At 42.4% G+C, this 24,193-nt stretch overlaps 1 protein-coding gene across 1 annotated transcript; it reads right to left on the bottom strand.

Moving 5' to 3' along the window:
• Positions 1-924: 924 nt before the first annotated feature.
• Positions 925-22,286, bottom strand: acap2a (ArfGAP with coiled-coil, ankyrin repeat and PH domains 2a). Its single transcript, XM_030774797.1, has 24 exons — positions 22,234-22,286; positions 14,420-14,477; positions 13,925-14,044; positions 13,481-13,534; positions 13,190-13,248; positions 12,561-12,744; positions 12,245-12,289; positions 11,933-12,028; positions 11,561-11,635; positions 10,998-11,009; positions 10,589-10,701; positions 9,966-10,017; positions 9,742-9,842; positions 9,394-9,499; positions 8,758-8,969; positions 8,364-8,433; positions 7,920-8,014; positions 7,333-7,526; positions 6,949-7,050; positions 2,558-2,650; positions 2,066-2,283; positions 1,687-1,796; positions 1,204-1,314; positions 925-1,075 (listed from the first exon to the last, which is right to left on the bottom strand). The coding sequence occupies exons 1-24, from the start codon at positions 22,284-22,286 to the stop codon at positions 925-927; spliced, it is 2,484 nt and encodes an 827-aa protein (XP_030630657.1).
• Between the last annotated feature and the right edge of the window lie 1,907 nt (positions 22,287-24,193).

Raw genomic sequence — 24,193 nt, 5'->3', positions numbered from 1 at the left:
ATGTAGTTGTCACACCCAGCAACTGTGCAAAAATGTGTTGACATCCTGATGGTGTGAAATAGGGTGTTGAAGTCTTTGATCTGTCTTTTAGTTCAGGGCAGCAACCCTCGGGAAGACTGGGTGAGCAAACAATTCCCAATTCAATATTTTTCAGAGAGAAATTCTACTCTACCAAAAAAAAGAAGCTGTCAGTCTCCAAACAAACTCTAGCACACAAGCAGCCCTGTGATTGTTATGAATAATCTAAAAAAAAAAAAATTGCATTCGACATTATAAATAGTTGAGCTACAATGTGCTCCCTAACAAGCACCTGTTAAGATAAGGGATTAAAAACTCAATGCATGACAGGAGTTTCACTTTTTTGAAAGAGTATACAAACACCAAATGGATGCATATTCACCATGATTTGGGCCTATTAAAAAGAAAAGTTTTATATTCTGCCTGGTGTATTTGGCTCATCACTGATGACAGACAGTTGGTTTTACAACTTCACATTTATGGCTTGGACAATGTATACGAGGCAAAAAATCACAGGATTGTTTGTCTGACTCAGGGCTCAATTCTGATTGTGCAAAGTTGCACCGATCGCCAGCGAAATCAAGAACATTACCATGGATTACCGTAGGTTTCGCAAACTTTTCCATGGTGATGTTCTCTCAGGTAACTAGTCATACTCATTTTGACTTATACACTGACTCAGCTGTTTCAAACATTACCAACATTTTTTTTTATGTGCCCTTTGCTCTTTGCCCAATAAAAACAGTGCCCTTGATTTTAGAAGGAACAGGTTCCAATGCAGCATTAAGTTGAGGTACAAGGTGTTAATACATGTAGCCGATTCAATTTGCTGTGTCAAGCATCTCTCTCTCTCTCTCCACCGCCTCCTGGTCAGTTGTTACGATTGTTACAAGCACTGCAGTACTGTTACGGTTCGTCCAGCTGCAGGCTTATGAACTCCTGTATGCATTTCTTGTACTGCTGCTCGGTTTGGCTGTGTGTGTGAGAATATTGACCTGGCTGGCCGTACGACCCCTCTGATTCACGCATCTCCTCATTCATCTTCGCCAAGCGCAACCTGTCACCGAGAGAGAAAGAGAGAGAACGAGAAGGAGAAAGATCAAAACATCATGTTGGCAAGACAGTGTTAGAATTGCGACACAGAATCAGTTAAAGGACGAAGCATGAAGCAGTGGGAGGACCCACAGAGTTACGATGTCTGCGTTGGCTGCCTCAACTGCGATAGAGAGAGGACTTCTGCTGTCGACGTCCACCGCATTCTGTTTAGCTCCTCGCTTTAGGAACAGGCACACTTGACTAGCAAGAGAACAAATCAGAACACAATGTTTAAGACAGCTGGTTATCTATCTTCAAACCTAATATGTAAAAACAGATTATTATAGGTTTAAAAAAAAGGTACCACAAAGAAATAGGTCCTGCTTCAAATGCATCAAGTCATAAATAAACATAACACAAACTTCACGTTTAATAGCTCTCTGACATCTACACACCTGCGATTAATTCTTAGACATCAATTAAGAATAATGTTTGAATAAAGAGTCAAATTTCTTCCTAATGTCAGATTTCCGCCTCTTATTTCACACTCTGGGAGTTCTCTGAGTGTTAAATCCTGTTGTCCTGTTGAGTCTGATTGACAGGACAGTGGGTGGAGGGTATGTCTGGTGTTACCCTGTGTGTCCCAGCATCGTGGCATGGTGCAGGGGCCCTCTGCCACGGATATCCTGCTGGTCAACGTTGGCGGCGTTCTGGAGCAAGAACTCACAGGTGACCAGTGAGCCCTGCCAAAACAAACACACGTACCAGTATAAACCATTAATACCATAGTCCTTTTTTCTTAGGTCTACTCGACAATCTCCTCAAGAGGGAGTTTTTTTTTTTCTTTGTCTCCCAATTTGGATTTGCGCATGCTCTGTAGTCATAAGTCCCTGCCTTGGCATGGCATGACCTCTACGTCAATCCAATAGGCTAAGGTCTAGCACATGTCTCCTCTGACTCGTTGAAACTTTCAGTCTTTGGTTATGCTGTATGACAGTGAATAGTGACCCACCCCTTGCACAGCCTGTATGAGCGGCGTGCGGTTATTGTCCTCCACGTTCACCCAGTTGACATCAGCACCGTGAGCGAGAGCCTCAGCCATGTCCGTCAGGCTGCAGGCACAGGATGCCCAGTACAGCAGTACACCAGGAGAGAAGTCCGTCAGCTCAGAGAACACGGTCGGAGAATCCTTCTGGTTAAGAGACACTGGTGACTCCGACTCCTGAAGGTCTGGTGCAGAAAAGGAGCCAAATGACTAGGTTAAGAGGCAGTTTAGTGGCTGATGATGTGGTTTTGTCTATGTAAAATGGGCCTATAGTTGATTCACAGGGTTAACTGATAAAGCTTACATTTTAGCATGAGTTGAAATGGAAAGGGCTAACTGATGCAAACACAAAGTCTGATCAGTACAGATACATAAAGCCAATCACTACATCACACTCGGCCTCAGTTCACATATTCAGAGCATCTCATTCAACACAAGCTCTTTTTGTGGCTGACTGACCTGTTTCACTCAGACTGCTGTTGGAGGGGGTGGAGGCCAGCATTTCCCGACTTCCATCAGCGCTGTTCTGGATGCCGCTATCAGCACTTCGCACTGAGGTAAATACACAACGCAGTTAGGCTTTCTGGAGGAAAACAGCTGGGTAATTGCTCTGTGCTCTGTACACCACTTCCGGCTGTTGTTTGCTGTGGTGCTGCTCCTGTGGCGACCGGCATAGTGTCGTTTGTTGATTTTACTACGTTTTACTGTTAAAGTCAGTGTTCTTCATGTTCTTTATGTCTGCTCTGCTCTTTCTAACGTGACCGAACACACGTCGCTGCTGTTCTTACTTTTTACTTTTATACTTTTACTTTTATCACTTTTTCAACTCCATGCCATGGATGCACACAAACTGTTTTGGATTTTAAGCTGCTTGTTACTCGGACTACATGCCACCCTTTGCTGGGAAACTAAGGACAATCTTGGTGGCGACCGACAGCCCAGATACTCGAGGGAATTCCCATTAAACCTGCAGGACCTACAAACTGACCTCCTGACTAATAACGAATGGAATATTCTGGCGGAGTTACTCTCCCAAACAAGTAAGGTAATACGCATTGGAGGAGACGAAGCAGGAAACGGAGTAGGAAAGCCGGTCTCAAAATTATACTCAAACGGGAAAACAAACACAGATCGCTACCTTCTGTCATCCTCAGCAATGTCCGCTCCCTGAGGAATAAGACAGATGAACTTCAAGCAAGTGTTAACTATATACATGAATATGGAAATGTTTCCATCCTGGCGTTCACAGAAACATGGCTTGACAGTCGCATCGACGATTGTGCACTCCCTATTGACGGTTTTGGAACCCCGTTAAGACTTGACAGAGACAAACAAAGAACCGGTAAGGTACACGGAGACAGATTTTGTTTTTATATCAACAAGTGCTGGTGCTCCACGGCCATCATTTGTGAGAGTCTGTGTAAACCTGACATTGAGCTCCTGGCTGTGTCACTCCGTCCTTTTTATCTACCAGGAGAATTTCCCCAGCTATTTTTTATTCTTGTTTACATCCATCCCAAAGCCAACGCCAACACTGCCTCTGAACACATCATGAACACTGTGAATAGACTGGAGCTGATCTCACCTGACTCCCCCAAATTTATTTTGGGAGATTTTAACCACTGCTCCATGGAAAATCACTGAAAAGATTCCAGCAATGCATCACATGTGCCACACGTTTTGACATGGTTCTTGACAAGTGCTATGGTTCTGTTTCAGGGGCCTACAAATCTCTGCCCCTCCCTCCTCTTGGCATGGCTGATCATAATCCCATTCTCCTTGCACCAGAATACAGACCAGTTGTACAGAGAACAGAGAAAGTGGCCAACACTGTAAAACAGTGGACTGTGCAAGGCATTGATGCACTAAGGGGGTGTTTTGAATGTACAACCTGGGACGTATTTTTAAAACCTGTTCTCATTCTAGACGAACAGGTTAGCACTGTCTTGTCCTACATATCCTTCTGTGCAGACAATATCATCCCTACCAAAACAATCACCATTTTTCCCAACAATAAACCTTGGGTCACAAAAGACCTCAAAGGTACTCTCAACAAAAAGAAAAAACTGTTCTTCACTGGATCCATGTTAGAGAAAAAACAGGTAAACAGGGAAGTGAAACAGGCCATCAAAAAAGACAAAGTAGCTTATAAGAATAAAATTGAACAAAAATTCAAACAGGGTAATGTCCAGGCGGCCTGGCAGGGGATTAAAACCATGGCAGCAGTTAACTCTGTGACAGACTTCAAACCTGTCTGTGTGGCTGGGAGTACTGATGAATCCCTCCCCAATGATCTAAATTCTTTCTGTGCAAGGTTTGAGAAAGATCACCAGTCACAAATGGCCAACATCATCAGCAGCCTGACGCCGGGTGATCCCATCACTATCAACGTCGATTCTGTTGTAAGGTGTTTGAAAAGGACTCAGACCAAGAAAGCCCCTGGCCCAGATAACATCTGTGGCCATACACTGAAATACTGTGCTGAGCAGCTAGGAGCAGTATTCCAGCAGCTATTCCAGAGCTCTCTAGCTATAGCTACAGTCCCACAGTCATGGAAACACTCCACAATCATCCCCATCCCCAAGAAGAGCAGCCCCAAGGTCTTGAATGACCTCAGACCTATAGCCCTCACCTCCCCCGTCATGAAGGCCTTTGAGAGAATCATGAAAAGCCACATCACCAACGCTACAGCCGCACAGATGGACCCTCTTCAGTTTGTGTATCGCGCCGACAGAGGGGTTGACGATGCCAAACTTTTCATATTGAACACTGTCCATGAACACCTAGAGAACAGAAACACATCAGCCCAGCTCCTGTTTGTGGATTTCTCATTTGCCTTCAACACCCTACAACCTCACATCCTGGCTAAAAAACTTATGAACTGCTTCAGCCTGGATCACCAGCTAATTCTGTGGATTATGGACTTCCTGACCATAAAAACACAGAAGGTGCTGGTCAATAAAAGGCTCTCCAACCTCCAGTACACATCCACTGGCTCCTCCCAGGGCTGTGTCCTCTCACCCCTACTGTTCATGCTGTACACAGATGACTGCAGAAGCTGCCATCCTAATCGCCACCTTGTGAAGTTTGCAGACGATACTGTGCTCCTTTCCCTGCTCTCAGGCCCTGCCCGAGATCACGGCCCTGTCCTCAGTGAGTTTGTGGAATGGTGTGACAGCTCTTTTCTGGAGCTGAGTGTCACTAAGACCAAGGAGATGTTTGTGGACTTCACCAAGCATGGAGTGGGAAGGTTTGTGACCATAATTCATGGGGAGCCAGTGGATGTTGCACACCAGTACAAATACCTGGGCACTGTCATTGATGACAAACTGCATTTTGAAGCCAACACAGAGGTGATCATCAAAAAGTGCCAACAGCGTCAGTATTTCCTGAGGAAGCTAAACTCCTTTGGGGTAAGCAGAAATATCCTCAACACATTTCACAACTGCTTCATTGAAAGCAAATTAACCTTCTCATTCATTTTCTGGTTCCACTCTCTCTCAATCCAAAACAAGAAGCAGCTACAGAATATTGTGAACATGTGCCCCAAAATCATAGGCCACCCCCTCCGGTCTCTGACCTCACTGCACGATCAGCAAGCGCTGCGGAAAGCCTGTTCCGTTGCTGCCATAGTCCCAGCAACACCCCCCCCCCCCCCCCCCCCCCCCACACACACACACACCCATTGTGCCGGCCACCACTCTCTTGCCCTTTAAGACTCTCATATCATATTTTATCATTATATTTTATTATATTATTTCACTTTATTTTATTCACCGCAACCCGGTCCCAGATAAGCTGCAGAAAATGGATGGGTTTTATTTTATTTATTTATTTAAAAAATGTAAAACTTATTTAATTGAATTACTATTATTATTATCATTATTTTTTTTATTATCTTATTTCTCTTTTTATTATTATTAATTTTATTATTATCTCTATTTTTATTTTTATTATTATTCGTACTATTATTATTACTGTTGGCCATCTGACCTTTGAACTCCGCTACATGATCACTGCTTTCGTCATGTACTGTCACTGCTGTATACTGTATTGTCTCTACATCGTGGCCACTGTTTGTCTATTTTGTACTGTCTGTTCTGTGTCCTGTTCTAGCTCCTTTTACTATGCCTGCCTCAGGAATTGCCCCTCGGGGATAAACAAAGCTTTTTTGAATTGAATTGAATTGAATTGAACTGATTAGGATGAGTCCAATCTTTCTAAGCCACCAGGAGCCGCACAGCGGGTCAACTTCAGCGCTACAGCTGGGCCTGCCGCTGGTGACTGTGGTCAACGCATTCTGCCTGGCGGTCACAGTCAGTCATTTTTCAGTAGGTCATTAACCTAGTTTTAAGTAGATGTATATGCAGGTTGATGGCTTTTTTTGGGGAAGGGGTCAACAGAAAGTAGATGAATAAAGAATGTTTTGATGTTTATTTTTTTTATTTTATTGTTATTTCTTTCTTTCTTTTTTTTTTTTTTTTACAAAATGTCTCTTAATCTAATTTAAATATCACCTAACTGGTAATTTACAGGTCAAAGAATTCTTGGATAATTGTTGCATACAGACAGCTAACGATAATTTTTAAAATGTCAGTTTGATGATTAGCTAATCCCCTGATGTATTCACACACATGGTTACACTGAAACAGAGGACAAATGTAGAAATTTCCATGACAGAAAGAAAAGTCAGAGGAGAGGTACAGAGGTCAGCAATAACTTTTTGGTCAGCCACTTTCAAACAGCGCAAGTCCTTTTCAGTGCTGATCCCAGACCTGGCATAGCAGGGTGACAAATGAGAACCAGTGAACCAGGTTAGGGTAAACATAACCATGCTGTATCATACTTACAGCTCCTCAGCTTTGAGGAAGTGTCAAAGTAGGAGAAGAGGGAATCAAGCTCATCAGGACAGAAAAGTGAATCACGCCGCACCTCCTGGCCACTAGGGAGAGCTATTCAGATTTCAGGAGTATCGTCATTGAAAGATGATCAGGCAGCCAATGAGATTTATTAGAATAAAAGAAAAAGCATAATGTGGGAGGGGTGGAAAAAAACAGTGAGGAGAGGAAAAGAAAAAAAGATAAAGAGAAGGATGAAATGAAAGCAGAGAAGAAAGAGTTTGGCATCAGGCAAGTGCAAGGCAAGATGTACAGTAGCCTCATAACCAAAGCAAATTACAAGCAGTTATAGAACAATCCAAGTGTAGACTTTGTTTCCATTCCAAGATTCCAAACCTGTGGTGTTGGAGGCTGTGCGTAGCTTGGGCGTCGGAGGGGGTGGTCTTGGGGGAAGGAACTCCACACTGCCCTTCAACCTTTTGTCCTGTTTGCTCAGGGCAATGACCTTTGACCTCTGCTCCTTGGAAGTGAGCTTAGTGACAAACCTCCTCTCCACGTACTTGGCTCGGATGTAGGCCTCAATCTCCTGTCTGGAACTCAAACAGTCAATAGCAAATCAGTTCTGCCATATTGCCTCAGATTACACTCATGTTAACTACAACACATGAACGGTTTTCAAATATGAATCCGTAACGGTATAAGTCGTCTTCTGTGGTGGGAATACAGTTATCCTGATGAGATGGAATGTGCCCAATATCCAAATACACAGCATATAAAACATGGCAAGGTATCTATGACTTCTATACATTGCTGTTTTACAGTGCATTTCACTATTTGTCGATGCACTGTAATGCCCACCGATGTGGGATCTGTGCCAGCCCCACCCAAGACCTTCGGTAAGCATGGAGCAGAACAGATCAAAACTGGCACAGGATCAGATCATTAATCATTGAGGCACTGCAGGCGAGTGCCTGCCACAGTACCTGGGATCTCCAGGCTGGGGTTTTTTGCCTCCCATCTCTTCTCTACGTGCCTCGTAGATTTGATTTATGACTCGATTTCCCAACTCACACATCAACTGCAAACACAAATAAGATGCAGGTAACAGCTTTATACTTCTCTACATATCTTTCTACTTCCACTACAGCTTAAAATACTACTTTCAACACTGGCTATGTTTTTCCACAGCCATTTTCCTTTGGCAGATTTGAGTCCAGGTTGAAACACCCTCAAATGGTTTTTCCCATTCAAACAAAACGTTGAGACTGTAACCACTATTGGCCAAAAGACTGCATCTCTGTCAGACTATGTTACAGCAACAGAAAAAACCAAAATATTTCAGTCACCACAAAGATATAATGGTGCTTTGACAAAATTAAGTCTTCATGTCAAATAAGACCAATCTACCTTGTTGCAGTCACACTCACCTTTAACAGTTCTGGCTCCCAAGAGTCCAGTGTCAGAGACCGCACCTTGGAGTTGTGAACACCCAAACTCCTGCAGGAAGAGATATTTAAGAATTCTATGAGACAAGAGTCTGAGTTAATGACATTTAGAACAAGTGGCCAAACTTAGACACCATTTCCAAGACTAAACATTGAAATTCTTTTTAAAAACTTGGGAATCATAAACCAAGCCACTTCATTGACTTTGAACTTTGGCTCACACCCTGGATCTCCTTAACTGAGATATTTTATTACTGACAGTTGAGTAAACGATATTAATATACAGTAACATGTATAGGTACAAAGTAACATAAATCAACACTAGGTGAAACAATTGGCTCAGGTGTGGTTGAGAACAGACCATGTGTTTCAGTACCTGTGAATACCTGAGCACTCGATACATAACGTGATGCCCAGGTTGATGCTAGCCCAGCGCGGTTCGCTCTGCCCGCAGTCACAGCAGGTCTCGTTACCTGGGATGGCCAGCACCCTCTGGAGCGCACTCTCTCCCTTTACAGACTTCACTGGCTCCCCGCCCGAATCTAGACTGCCCAGAGATGCAGATGACTGCCTGTCCAACTTAAGCATCTTTAACAGAAAAAAGAGGGAATTAGCGAACGCTTTTTATCAACTTGTCTGACAAAGCTAAATTGGACGCTGACATTACAGTGGCATATCCACTGCATATCTTATGTGTAGCCATATATAAACTCATATAGACCACAGAACAATGACAACACATCAATATCTAGAATCTATATATCTGGCACTATGAAGAAAGGAAATCAGTGCTATTATTTTACCGTTAATGTGTGAGTCATCTTGGCGCCAGCACAGAGTGCTTCATCTGTTCACATGAACAGATTCTGTTGTATTGCCGAACAACAATGGTTACGGCAGCATTTTAACATTCTAAACATGACCGAATTATAAAGGACAACAAACCAACGAGTCCAGCTGAGGTACGAGAAGTAAGGTCAGAATATAAACGTGGGTTGTGAAGGGAACTCACAGTCGGTTCATCTCCGTTCTCTCTGTAGGCTGTGGCGATGCTGCTCTGAACAGCCTTGATCCAGGCTTGCCTTAGTTTCTCTGAGTCTGCCTGCATCATGCAGCTCCTGTAAACACAACCAGACACGTTGTTTTACACCCTGTTTGTATCTAACATTTAAGTGTCTCACTCAGCTTGTTCCAGCTGTGATGTCAAATCTAATGACACCACAGCTGGAATGCCCAATTAACCAATCAGGACAAAGCCCCAGATCAGATCTCTCCTTTTTTTAATGCAGTTTCTTTCTCTTTCTTTCTGTCTTTCTTTCCTTCAGTAAATCAGTTTATAATGTGGGAGAGAAATACTCACTTTGAAGGAGACACGACTTCAAAACAGAATCTCCTCTCAACATCCTCACAGTGTTTCACGGTACAGAGCCGCAGATCTTCCACAACTACGGTTGGATTATCCTGAACAACACAGCAGAGGAATGCACTTACACTCAAATCATGTCACATGTCATACAGAGGTGGCGTTCCACAAGGATCAGTTGGGCATTTTTAGTGTGTTCTTGGGAACAACAGAATCCTTACCCTAAATTTCTTCTGATAAACAAGCTGATTGTTTTGAATGGAGAACCAACGCCTATAAAGGGAAAGAGATCATTTAGATCTAGATGTTCATAAGTGAGAGTCTGGGAGATAATGGAAGATGAGGAGTCACTAAAGGTGCCTGCACTGATGATGAAAGCTGAGAATGCAGTGAATGGGAGTGAGAGAGTCATAATGTACCTTCCATATTCTGGTTTTGTTTTGTTTTGTTTTTTCGCTGTTGCAAAAAGCAGGAGAACCATGAACGACATGAGCACAAAAACACACACACACACAAACAAAATCAAACAGAATGAACATGGGGTGGAATATAGAAGAACTACACTTAAAAAGAATAAAAATAAACATTTGAAATATTAAATTCATGCAAGATGAAAAGAAATTACAAAGGCGACACATATGGTACGGTACATGGTCTAAATGGTGACATACCCAAAGTAAAAATCTTTTAGCCAAAGCCATGCCAGTGCAAAGCATGCAGTGTATGTCACAAATGAAAAATGTTGACTATGCAAGGCATTAATAAAAAAAACCAAACAAACAGAGAACACATTTGTTAAATCCATTATTCAGCATACATTATTCCAATTCTTTGGTAACTGTACCTGTTCCAGGTTTTGAAAGCATTGCTAGCCCTCTTGAAGAGGTACCCTTCCATAGCAATTCCATTATCTGTATCCACGTTGTACTCCAGCTTGGTGTCTTCAGTGGAGAAGTCCTAGAAGAAAAGTAAAAATGATCACTGAGGCTACTGTGCGAGGTGCTAGATTTACATCTCAATGTGACACTAACTGCAGGGTGAAAAGTGACAAAAACTGACCAAATGTGTCAGTCATTTTTTTGGATTTGATGTGTCAGTACAGATTCTTTTAGTATCAGGGTGTGCTAAGGCTGCGTCAGAGGACATATTTTCCGGTCTTTTCTACGGGCTGTGTGACTGTAGAGAGTAGAGTGGCACTGCAGCAGCGCCGAGAGGTGGAGATCAATAAATCAAGACACAGAGGGAGCACTTACCTGCAAGGCTGCCTGAGAGAGCGAAGAAGAAAACAAGGAAGGGAAGCAAACGACAGATTAAAAAAGAAACAAGTAAAAAGAAGGGATCACAGGACAGAAAAGACCATAGGTTATACTCTTAGAGAGCAAACTGTCAATTAGACCCTAAAACGACCCACACATTTTTTTGTTCTGATTCCTCTGTTAGGAATAACACGTCTCCATAACCAAAAATAAACAATCACACCTAAACTAGCCTAGGTTTTCAGACTAGTCCTTTCAGCAATCCCAAACAATCCAAGCTTTAAATTGGGAGACTTTTAAAACTATGATGAAATGCAGGGAGGCACAATCTGATTTTATCTTCTAAAACTAATGAGACTAGTGTCATAAGATTCAGTTCTCATCACATATCTTTTCTCTACATAAACCTTTAAGACAACAGCCGATGTCCACAGCTTTCCCTCCACCTACCACCACAATACCTTTCCCTTCCCTTCATTTTCTTTTTTATTCTGTTGTTTCAGCTACACCATATGGTATTTTGACTCACACAGAAAAATCTCACTAAATATGGACCATACCTTCTGCTGGATGGTTGAGTGTTTCTGCTCCATATCTCTCTTCTCCTTTGCTGAGTCTACGACCAGTTGGTCCAACTGGGAAAACAAAAATACAGTTACATTCTGAACACCAGCACATGAAAATAACACAGTGCCATACAAGCTGTTTCGCTAAAACAAACCTGTGTAACAAACAGGATAATATAGACAACCAACACACAGACATTCATACACAGCTTGCTTCAGAGTGTGCCATAAGCTTATCAGTCCTAAAGAACATCACTTCCAACATTAACTGCCTGTGTGTACACAAAGACACCCCTCACAGGTCCAGTGGTTTAACTGATGATCTGGGGTGTAGGGCGGGCACATACCAGAGCCTGCTGGTCTTACCTGGGTGCCAAGGTGTTTCATCAGAGGCTGAAGTTCACTGAACAGATCATATCCTTGATGGAAGAAAGCGAAGTTGGAGTTCATGAATGAGAGCATCTACAAAGACAAAAAAAAAAAAAAAAAAGGGTTAGACACGATTCTGACCAACCTACTACTACTGTGTTACTGCTCTGACCAATGGGCACTGGTATGTTTTTTTCTTTTCAGAGCCGTTGTTCTGAATCAAGTGGAGTTTATTTGTTTTTGTTTTTTTAATTTTATGACATTTTGATCATGGTTTTATTCAAGTAGTTATATCCCTTGAATCCTCACCGACTTAAGAATTTCAAGTCTTCTTTTGGATTGCAGGACATTGATCTGAAACACAAACAGCATAAAAAAACATTGCCTCAATACATTACATTGCTATAGAACACCTGAGGTATTAGAAGACAGGACAAAACAAGACAAAACCTGTTCAGCTCTAGCCAGTGACTGCTCGCCTTTACTTTAACTGTCCCAAAGGCACTGTTACAGGATGTGGATACATGCAGAACATTTGAGCAGCTCATAGTTTGTGTTTTGCATTAAATGTATGGCTTGTGCTTCACATTCAAAACCAGAGAACCAAGACAACCTCCCCACTAACCTGCAGCACGTAGTCCAGGGCGATGTGACGGAAGCATTTTCGTGTCGTGGTCAGGATGTTGGTGGCCTCCTCCACCTCATGCAGCTTGTTACGAGGAACTTGAGCATTCTTCACCAATGCCACTTCCTTCTCCTCACTCACCTTGTCAAACTGCTTCTTGGAATCTTTGAACCGTTTCAGGTCCCTTGAGATGGAAAAAAAAAAAAAAAAACCCTCTAATTTTAAGATGCAGACAAATGCCTGTTGGCCGTATCTGCTATCACAGCAGCTGTGCTTTAGTCGCAGGTGCATTCATAGAAAGTCACACTGAACATTACTTACACCTACAGTAAAAATAAATAAATAAATAACTACAGAAGCATAGAGAACCAGAAAATAACAACAGCATGATAAATTTATGAATGACCCTGTATTCTACTTAATGCCATAATGCGCAAATTTCCCTTGGGATTTATACAGTATTTCGTATTCGTAAAACCATAAGCACAGCATGTGACATCACGGATGTGTCCATCAGATACTGAACAAGAAGCATCGAATAAATCTTTCATTTAATATATAATTCACTGATAATTAGGGAAGTGAGAACAAACATCACAAGGAACACAAAACAAGAGCAACACACTCACTCCTTCACAAACGTCTGAAGCTGAGATCGGATGGACCTCTGGGCCTGATCAAACAGTATCTGGGCAAAACAGAGAACCAGAGCATCAGTACAGTTAATCTTCAGATATACAGTACAAGATATTTTAATCTACGAGTGAACCCCATTCAATCTAAATGATGGAGACAATACATTATTTAATATGATATATTTTCATGTACCAGAGTCTAATAAATACATGACACACACACGCACACATCCTCAGGGGCCATGCATCTGCATAATCAAATACATCAAATACAAATCTTCTTACTGTATGGTAGTTATTCATCTCCTGCAGTGTCTCAGCAAACGCTGCTAAACTGGACTGAAAAAAATGAAAAACAGTGTAATGTAGGGGGCAGCCAGTTTCTCCACGCTGCTCTAAATATAGAAGTTTAGAGAAGTGGAAAAATGCTGCCAAGGGGCATGTGACATTTCCCACTGATAACCTCAAAAAAAATGAAATCAAGTGAAACACCTCACAGATGGAGAGATTTAATTTTGTGAGAAAGCATGACAAGGAAAAAGGGAAGGGATGGAGAGGTTGAGTGACTGTAGAGAGAGAATGGGAACAGACAGAAAGATAGATACTGTAGATAGACAGACGGACACTGTTTGTGTGAGTGAGAGAGAAAGAGAGAGAGGAGAGAGAGAGAGAGAGAGAGAGAGAGAGAGAGAGAGATTCACTCAAATTAAATTCATACTAGCGGCTTACCCCAATGACCTCATCTCTGGTGGACTGCAGGGCGAGTTCTCTGATTCCATTCACAAACTGTTTGTTCGCTGTGTTATATGCCCTCCCAGCATCGATCATTCCAATGCACAGCTTCACCAGCTCCACAAAACAAAAAGTACCACACCGTCAATCATACTGACATCCAAGACATGTGATTAAACAGGTCCTCAAATCTAATCTCCTCTCAAAAAACCTACAGCTCATATTACATAAAGATGTCATCAGGCTCAAGTATAGGATATAATTTCAGGCAAGACAGCACTGTTTCCAGATCCTGTTGAAAATATTCAAAAAAAATATTTTTGAATTTTTTGATTTCTGTAGTGTCTACAAGAACTGTACACATGTCAGAAATGTCCATTTTCTAGCTATAGCACTTCTTCTACAAGTGTTAATGAGCAATTAACTCCATATGATTTTACTGGAGCTGCAGAAACCATTTGTCTGATGGATTTTAAGTAAAAGTCTCTTCACCTTGTCCAGCTTTGATTCCAACTCCCCGACATCCACCTCCACTTCCTCTACAGCAGCCCTGGCAACAAATCATCAGACGAACAATAAATAACAATAAGTGTATTCATACAAATTGTGGTCTGGAAACATTAAACAAATGATAAATAAAGATTTTAGCTCGGGTAATCATTTCAGACCAGTAGAATATTTTAGAAAGCAACAACAATGATTAATTATTGTAGGCTTGTAAAACCAAGTTCAATGTTACAAATCAAAACAGAACTAAGGCTTTACCACACTTGAATTATTAGAAACCTCGGATTCTTAGTCCTTCCAGAATTATGTTCAAACGCTAAGATGAACTCTTTGGGGCAGCTTTTAGCGATCTGACATGCTTTAACAGGATGAATGCTAATCGGCTGAATTTGATGAGCTGCACAAACTTTCTTCCACACATCAGTCATCCCTAAGACAAGCTCTGCTTCAGGAAATCAATAGCTGGCGGTCACAGTCCGTCCTCCATTTGACCTTGATCCATTATTTAAAGCATCAGCGAAGGGAATTCATCCATCTGCTAAATGACTGGGGTCAGAGGAGCCCTGTAAGGCCCTGTGTCTCCTGTTCAGTGTCACCACTACAAGATTAAAACACAGTCTCTTTTCACAGGGTTTCACAGAGGACAGGGCGGGTACAGCCCTCTGGCTCATGGGGGTTTGTGAGAGTTGGTGCAAAATTCGTGTGGTATTGATTTGTGCTATTCACATATGAAATAGACAACAGCTTTATACCAAGGGTGGAGCTCCTGTGTTAATTAAATACACAAACTGAAACAAATAAAAACGCCAAACTGACACGAAAATACACCTTCTATATGTAAAAATAGACACAAGAGCAATGAGTCCAGAACCCAGAGCTTGAAGTCTGTGATATTGACAGGAGAGAAGTCTGTGATGTTCCTCAGGAAGAATAAATTAAGACCAGTTACTAGGTCTGGGTGATGGAAACAAAACGCTCATGATTTCATGAACATCACCATCTTGACAACTGCACTGAACACATAAACAGTTTCGCACCTTGGTGAGGCAAGCGGGCAAAGTGACCTAAAAAACAAAACTACATGAACAGATTTTTTTGTTCCCACGTAAAAACAATTAATCCTGTCTATTCTTCTGTTTTATATTTAGAAATCATGACAATATAAACAGAGCAACATGCAAAATATCAGTGCTATCCAAAGAAAAAAACAATTGTGAAACGGAAGAACCAAAAAGAACCAAATTAACCAGCCCTATCACACTGCCTTGGTCTCTGGTATGATGAGTGCTATGTCTCCGAATCATGAACCTGAAGACATTAATGTAATAGAGTCATGACAGATCTACAGTGTACTTATTCCCAGCCAAGTATGCCATAACACTTGGTTCCCCTACGAACTTTGAGAAAAAGAGAAGGGAAAGAGATAAAAGAGAGTTAAGAGGAAAAAGTGGTATTCAATGTTGCTTGGTTATTCATCTCCACGGCAACCAAGGTTATTCCCTCCTCTCCTTCCCCGCAAAAAACATGTACATACCCACATACATATTAGCTGCCTACCCTAAGCAAGGCTATTCTGTGCAACTTCAAACTGTTTTCCATCAGTGGGTTTGGTGAATTCACAGCGTCTCTCAGACTACACTGACCCACCCACATTCATGTAATCTGACCACAGAGTCCTGGGTCTCCACACGCCTCCCTGAGACTCTGTGCAGTCATTTAGCTTCATTCTCTACAGATGGTCCCTGGTCCACTACTGCAGACACGTGCAGGTACACCACTTCTGTGTCAGGGCCAACATCTCTGCATCCACACACAGTGACCTCACACTATTAGTCAGTCTAACCCAGGGTTAATGCAGGGTCAACACAGGGCAGGCAGATGGTAAGACTGCAGGCTGTAGGAGCCAACACTACATGGATGAGGGCTGAAAAAGAAAGGGCTCTCAGATGATGTTTACCCTTTTACTGATAGGTCATTTCAATTACTTTGTTTTTTTTTTTCTTTTTTTAACTGTTGAAATCCAGTAAACAGCCATATCAATACACCACTTTAGGGGGCTGACAGAGTGAAAATAGCCTTGTTATCCTGTCTTAAAGATCAATAGTGAAAGATGTTGCTTTCTGCCCTCTCCTGTGAGAGCACCAGCAGGACTCCACAGATCACAGAGGAAACACTGCACTAGAGAGAGGGACAGGTTTTTGTTTTTTTCCTTTAATTCCTCTGACACTTAAGCAAACAAACAAACAAAAAAAACCCTTTTATTTGGCAAGCAGGGTTTTTTTGTGTGTGTGTGAAGTACTTTTTTTTGTAAATTTGTATGTGTTTTAAACAAACAAACAAAAACAGATACATAATCACTAATATGCATCCATACAATATTGGTTGTTAGAAACACTTTATCACGCTGACTGGCACAAAGCTGAGTGAGAAAGACAATGATGTCGAAGTAGTTGAGAGCAGCAGCATCAGTTTTCAGTGTTGTTTCTCTGCAGCTGGAAGATGGTGCGAAGGCAAATGTAGGCCACAGTGTCCCCTGGTAGCCTGTGATATAAGAGAAACGCTGTAGCCCGCAGACATCGCAGCCGAGAACTCGGCACCATTTAAAGTAACACCACAAACATTCGCATAATTTCATTATTTCCCCATGAAGCTGAGTCGGGAAAACGTGTTTGGGCTACTCGTGAGGTAAAATTCTCATCCGGTGGACAAAGAGACGCGAGTTGCCACGGCAGACAGTGTAGCGCTTTATTTCAACTCAATTCCTCACCGACTGTAATCACGTGGCCAGAGTGCGAATCATACAATGACAATTGGGGGGGGGGGGTCAATTTTTTTCTCCAAGGCTATATAGCATTAGATATATAAACGTTTTGACCCCCTCCCCCCCCCAACAGTTGTTTTTACCTATTTTGGGTGGGTCCAAGTCTTAATTAGGGGGGTCAGACCCCCCCCAATCCTCCTGTACTTTGAACCCTGCACGTGGCCCATGAATTGCTAAACAACACTTCTAAACTGTATTAAATATCGAATAAGTAACCGCATGCGACGTTAGTGCACCACATTATAATTTATATTCACAGGGTTGCCTACATGAGGGCTGTATGGTTATAATCCACCCTGGAGAAGACATATGCTGTTACATACTAATTAAACTGAGATAGGAAGACCAAAAATATTCTATTATCTCTGTTACATCTTACTGGTCATAACAACCGTCTACAGCTGAGGTGTATATGTCCAGACCAGAAGTGAGTAAACAGCCTGCGCAGATTAACGTATATTGACCGTGCCAAACATCACGCACTACAGATCCTTTAAATGCTCGTGTCTTGACAGGACGACCCGCTTTAATGCAGGTAGCGGCACGCCTGGGATGGAGTAAACTACAGATCATTCTGACACGGAAAAACCGGGGCCTGGCCTACTGCCAAACAAGCCCATTATAGTAATGGCTTTCACACAGTGGACACAGAGACTGTACTAAAGGCTACAGAAACTTTCACCTTCCACTGCACAACGATGAAGCTTCGTAGGGGGGGTTAGAATGAAAAAAGTCTAATGTATCATTTTGGATAAGTTTGGAAGGAATACTGGAAAGGGTTTTTTATGGAAAGAGTGCTTGCTATACATTCTTTGAAAAAACAGCTGAAGGATCTTCTTATAACAGTTTTAAAGAAGAAAGAAAAAGCCTCCTTTTTCCAGGCTGATCTAGTCCCTCTGCTGGTTCTTTACCTCAGTCATCACAGCTCTGTGGAACTGATGCATATTGCATGTGAAAAGGGAGGATCGGTTTAGACTCCCAGCTCCTAATTGTCCATGGTTTACAATGACTGCAAAACTCCTTTGACACATTAAGGGCCCACAAATCAGACCTTGTAACACATGCCCCATAAGACCAGAATCTCAACCGGGTTAGTCAGGGTCACGCTCCCTTTGACTGCTTGCCAGTGGACACAGACTGTCAGGTTCTTATATAACTGCAGACATCAACATACAATTAACGCTGCTCTCTGTTTGCGTTACATCATCAATATGATGACAGACAACTCGCACGCAGTGCGTTCTGTGAAAACAAACAAACAAACAAACAAAACACCGTGGTAGGATTGCAGGACCGGTGCTTAGATAGACAACGCACAATTGGACTTTCCAAACTGGGCAGAAAAAAACCCCCAAAGGGCAGCTGATGTCCATTACACCTAGAAACCACAGCAAACCCAACTCTACCATTCAGGACATAAGGAGTACATGCCACTGTCACTGTGAAAGACTTTGGCTGCTTCTAGTTTTATTCTCCACCTTTCTCACACCCCCTTGCCTAAACCAGCTCCAGGCTGCCTCAGCAATCTGTATGGTTGTGTGGAAAACCGTCAGCCCAGCAGGGCATGGTGCTCAGCTGTCAAAACAGATGAAATTACACGAGACTGCAATGTCTGCTATCTCGGAATGAGAATCCGCTTAGAATTTAGCCAATTGGTCTACGCTGCACCGCGTGGATCATTCCTGTGTGTTCACAGAAGCTTTTGGCTTTAGGTTTGTTATCACCTGCACTACAATCTGCACAGAGGTGTGGAAAATCTCCGCTGATATCTGCTAACCAGGGCTAAGGCACCTCCAGCTAAGAATTTATATGGTAGAGAATAAACCACAGCTGTCTATGGATGTCACAGCATTCATGGCAGACTGGGAGGCAGTGAGGGGTTTCTCTCCACCAGTGAAACCAGTCAAGTTCCCCAAAGCAGGACCAGGACTACAACAGCAGTGGTTCATGGAGCTGGCTTGGTTGTGTGTTTCTAAACAAATCTATGGCTGATATACCAAGGGCTAAACTGCCCTGTGGAACTGTAAAGGTGGACTTACACAAAGCAAAAGTTTACAGTTAAAGTTTATAACAGAGAACAAGCAAGATATATCTCCGCTGAAACACCAGCACACAACAGAGCCTTTTTGAACAGTTAACAGAATAAAAAAACGGCCTCTAAAGCAGGACTGCACACAAAGCCTGTTGTGATACCACTGTCAGCAAGTCACAGACAAGAGCACAGAATCACAACTGAACTTCTCTTTGGGTATTATCCAGGGTCTGACTGTAATCTCACATCTCTACTCAGTGTCATTCACTCAGTTCCCTTGGTTCAAAGAAAGCACGGTCTCCTATGAAATAAAGAGCGTTTTACAAAATACAACATCATGTGGCCCATTACAAATAGAAAATCACGTGACAGAGAAACTCAGATCATTAAACATTTGAAAATGTATGACTCACAGCAGTTACAAGGACAAATATAAAATGGGAGAAATATAATGTCTACTCCATTTAATCTGGTCGTACCCCTGCCCTCTTGTCTTATACCCTGCTGTTATGTGCTGGACTGTCTCAGGGGCATCTTTGCACAGCCTGCACCTTGGGTCCTGCCTGGTGTGGTAAACCTCGTCCGCTATTGATCTTGTACTCAAGGCCTGTTCCTGTGCTGCCATGATTTTGGTATTTGGCAGATGCTTTTAGCCAAAGCGACTTACAATAGGTGCATCAGTCAGATTCCTATTACCTCATAAGCAGAGATCACAATAAGACTGAGCATTAATTTACCCCTTCGTATTGCGCCCCTGGAATACTTTGACAGTGAGTGACAAACATAGATACAAGGTTTTTTTTGTGTTTTTTTTTAATCAATGTAAAGAAAGGGAGGTTAGGCAGTGGGGGACAGGTGGGTTTTGAAGAGGTGGGTTTTCAGTTTCCGTTCCACCACCCCGGGGCAGTGGCGGAGAAGAGGCGTGGTCGGGAGGAGTGGCTGCCAGGTTCCCGAAGTGAGGGGACCGTCAGTTGACCAGAGGTTGTAGAGCAGAGGGTTCTAGTAGGGGTATACGGAGTTATTAGGGACTGAAGGTATGATGGGGCAGAGCCTCTTGTGGCCTGATAGGCCAGCACGAGTGTCTTGAACTGGATGCGGGCAGCTAGCGGAAGCCAGTGGAGTGCAGTAAGGAGCCAGTAGAGTGCAGTAAGGATCAGTGCCTCTGTGCTGTCCTTCAATCCAGCCTTGTCCAGCCACCAGTAGGGTTTCTCGATGTCAGTCACTTCCTCTATTTGACGGTGGTACATGCCGTGCAGGGGCTTGTCCTTCCATGATAGTTCCTGCTCCTGTTCCTCCTCCTTCAGAGGTTTCTGCTAGCTGAGATATTCACTAAGCACTTCATCACTTGGGGCCATCTTCCTGATATAGGCTCGGATCTTTGTTGTCTCATCCTGGATAGTGGCTCTGACGCTCACTAGTCCTCGGCCTCCCTCATTCCGCCTAGTGCACAGTCTCGGGATGCTGGGTTTGGGGTGAAATCCTCCATGCATTGTACGGAGCTTTCTTGTCTTGATGTCAGTGGCTTCTATCTCTTCCTTTGGCCATCTTATTACTCCAGCAGGGTATCTGATGACTGGCAGGGCATAGGTGTTGATAGCCCGGACCTTGTTGTTCCCATTCAGCTGACTTCTCAGGTCTTGCCTTACTCTCTGCAGGTATTTGGCAGTTGCTGCTTTCCTAGCAACCTCTTTGTCATTCCCATTTGCCTGTGGGACTCCAAGGTACTTGTAGCTTTCCTCGACATCTGCTATGTTGCCCTCTGGTAGTACAATCCCCTCAGTTCTGACTACCTTTCCTCTCTTTGTTACCATCCAACCACACTTCTCAACCCTGAATAACATGCCGATGTCATTGCTATAGATCCTAGTGGTGTGGATCAGTGAGTCGATGTCTTGCTCACTGCTGGCATAATATATATACACATATATGCATATATATACTGAGCATGTGTGTGTGTATTTTTAATGTGGATTTTCAGATAATAAACACTTGGATCACAGAGAAAAACTTCTGAAGTCTGCCACACTTTGGTTTCCTCTTTGAGAGAAATCTCAAATATTTCATTTCAGCATCACTTGTTTTCCTGTGTATTCCCACAGCCTCAGGACCATCTGTCTCTGTATCTGGGAGAAAAGGTGAAACGAACGTATGCCCGGCTGGAGGACATCTGCTTTCATACAAAGGCCAGACTCATTTGCATTTTCTTGCTCCCATTAACACTGCACTGTCTACACTAACTAAAGACCCATAGGTAGATCAGTTACACAAACATAGCTGCAACTGATTATAAAAACGCTAAATGAGTCCTTTCTCTGTCATTAAAACAAGTTTATAACGGACACATGTAAACACACATATTCATTCAGCATTTACGCTTTTTTTTTTTTTCGAAAATCAGAATTTAGCACACCACACAAGATAGCCTTTCCATCTGCACGCTTATTGGACTATAACTGAACCTTCTGCTAAATGACCACTGGCTCAACTAAATGATGTACTGCATGAAATGATAGATGATAAGTATTCGTTTGTCCACCAACTGTGCGTGCCGCCTCCGCCTCCACCCCCTCAAATTTTTGCTCATGTATGTTGTAAGCATCTTATAGCAATGTGCTGGACATGTTTTGTGTGAGAAAAAGCCCCTTGGCACGATACAGCCGCATATACCCAGCGCGTGCATTGAACCGCAAGGCAGTGACAGTCCGTCAGTCCAAAAATGTATGTTTTATAATAAACACCGGTAAGCATTGACGGCTCAATGCACCGATGACAGATAAATCAATGATCGAATTTTACAAAGATAAGAAATGGCAGAATACGTAATTAAAGATTCACAAGAGCACATATGCGACAAAGATGCGATTATTATTATTATTATTATTATTATTATTATTAAATATGCAATAACGCATTTAATAGCAGAGACGACACCAAAATTAGGCCTACCGGAATCGTGGGGAGTCTTTCAGGCATTCTTCAAAATCCACCGTCACCTTCATTTTCTATGAACTGATTTAAGGAGAGCAATGACAGAAGCTGTGTCTCAAAGCGATACAAAACCGGAACGGGCAACACTCCAAGCATCGATTCAAGGTTTTCACGATTATCTATCAGATTACAAGGATATGCAGTCGTATGAGGATTAACAAAACGCTAAATCATGTGTCAAACATAAGTAAGCTTTTATTGCTAATATGGTCATGGCAACAATTTCTCTCGTGCCCGGTGATTCTCTGTCCAACGAGCCATCGCTATCTCCCACCCCATCCAGCTGTCCATGCTATTGTGCGCATGTGAATGTCAGAAAACCTAGCCAATGGGATTCTTCCACTATTGTTTCCTGTTACAGGGCTGACATCATAAGGTATAGGAAGCATATACTACTTTGAAATTCGTCTACGAAGGGAGATATTATATTAAAGATATGCTCATTGCGAATACTAGCTCACTGAGAAATATTACCGAGGATAGTCCCGTTTGTACAACATAGGTTCCACTCAGCTCTACTTTGGAAAGAGTGCCATCTGCTGGACACAGCCTTACATTACAACGTCTTATTTTTTCTCCAAGTCTATGTGCATATGAATGGGCTCTGGTCTTCCGACAGCGTGGTATAGACATACTCTACCAGTGCCTGTGTTCTGGACGCAAGTCTCTTCTTTTCTACAAAGCTAGTGAAGCGATTAAGGTCCTGTCAAGATCCGGCGGGACCAATATAGGTTAGAGGTCAGAGACTGGAGATCCCTGCACACTAGAGGGAGGAGAGAGACTCCTTGGATATCCTTAGAATTTGGGGCCTCATGTGTTCAAAAGTCAGGACTATAAGACTGCACTTACTATACACATCTATTCTATCTACTCTATCTATATATCAGACAGACAGATAGATAGATTAGTTAAAACTTGTTGTTGTAACAGTTTAACCAAAACAGTTTGTCAGTGTTCAAATGCAACAATTTTGAGCTCATTACAATGAACTGAGAAAGACACAGAAGACAACTGCAGTGAAAGCCATCCGCAGGTCTGTTCTTCGGCTTCAGAACTGCACATGACTAGTCAGGACATATTCTGTCATATCACAGTGAGTGATGAAATGAAATTATGTGTGTAAATGTTCTCTTTTCACAAAACTATCACTGTATGGAAATTTACCTGCAATCAGCGACAAAACAGGCTATAAATGGGAACTGTGGAACTGTGAGGATGTTTTTAGCTGTTTCAAGCATAAAGCACACTTCTAAACAAAATCACTGATTAATAAAACACAGAGACCATTTTCTTTCATCTTTTTCACTGGCCTTTTCATTAGTTTGGACACTTTGGCTTAATTTATTCTAGTTTTACCACAGGACATTGCAACAACAGTGCACTTCACAGTTCAAAGGGGAAAAACTGCCAATTTGACAGAACTTTGTGACTAATGAAAAGAAAGTTACAGTTACTAGCCAGTTTTGATACAGAGATGCCAGTTGAGAAGCAGTGTGGAAATGCTCTGGTTAGTTTCTGGGTTACTGTTCCGTGAGGTGGATACTATAGAGACAGACTGGCAGTTACACTGAGTAGATGGCAGTTTCATGTCTTTTTAACTCACTAGACAACAGTGACCATGAACATGATTAGTGCTTTAAATAACAAAATAAAACTTCAGCACATTCTTACACTGCACAGCTCCATCATTTAGGGTCTAAAAATGAATTCTGGTTATTGCTCTAAGTACATGTACACCAGTGTTTTCAACATATCATTAAGCAGAAAAGAAAAACTACAAACTTTATCCCAAACAACCATAAATCTCTCTCTACTCTTAACTTGACAAGGCCGTGTTTCCATAGTATCCCAGTCTTGCATGCTGAGATGAAAACTGAAGGTTCCTGTTACACACACAGTTACTCAGCAAATGTATCTG

The sequence above is a fragment of the Chanos chanos genome, chromosome 5 (genome assembly GCF_902362185.1).
Source record: "Chanos chanos chromosome 5, fChaCha1.1, whole genome shotgun sequence".
In the NCBI taxonomy this organism is placed as follows: Eukaryota; Metazoa; Chordata; class Actinopteri; order Gonorynchiformes; family Chanidae; genus Chanos; species Chanos chanos.
Note: the sequence above shows the minus strand (reverse complement) of the source record. Positions and strands in the feature narration are given on the sequence as shown.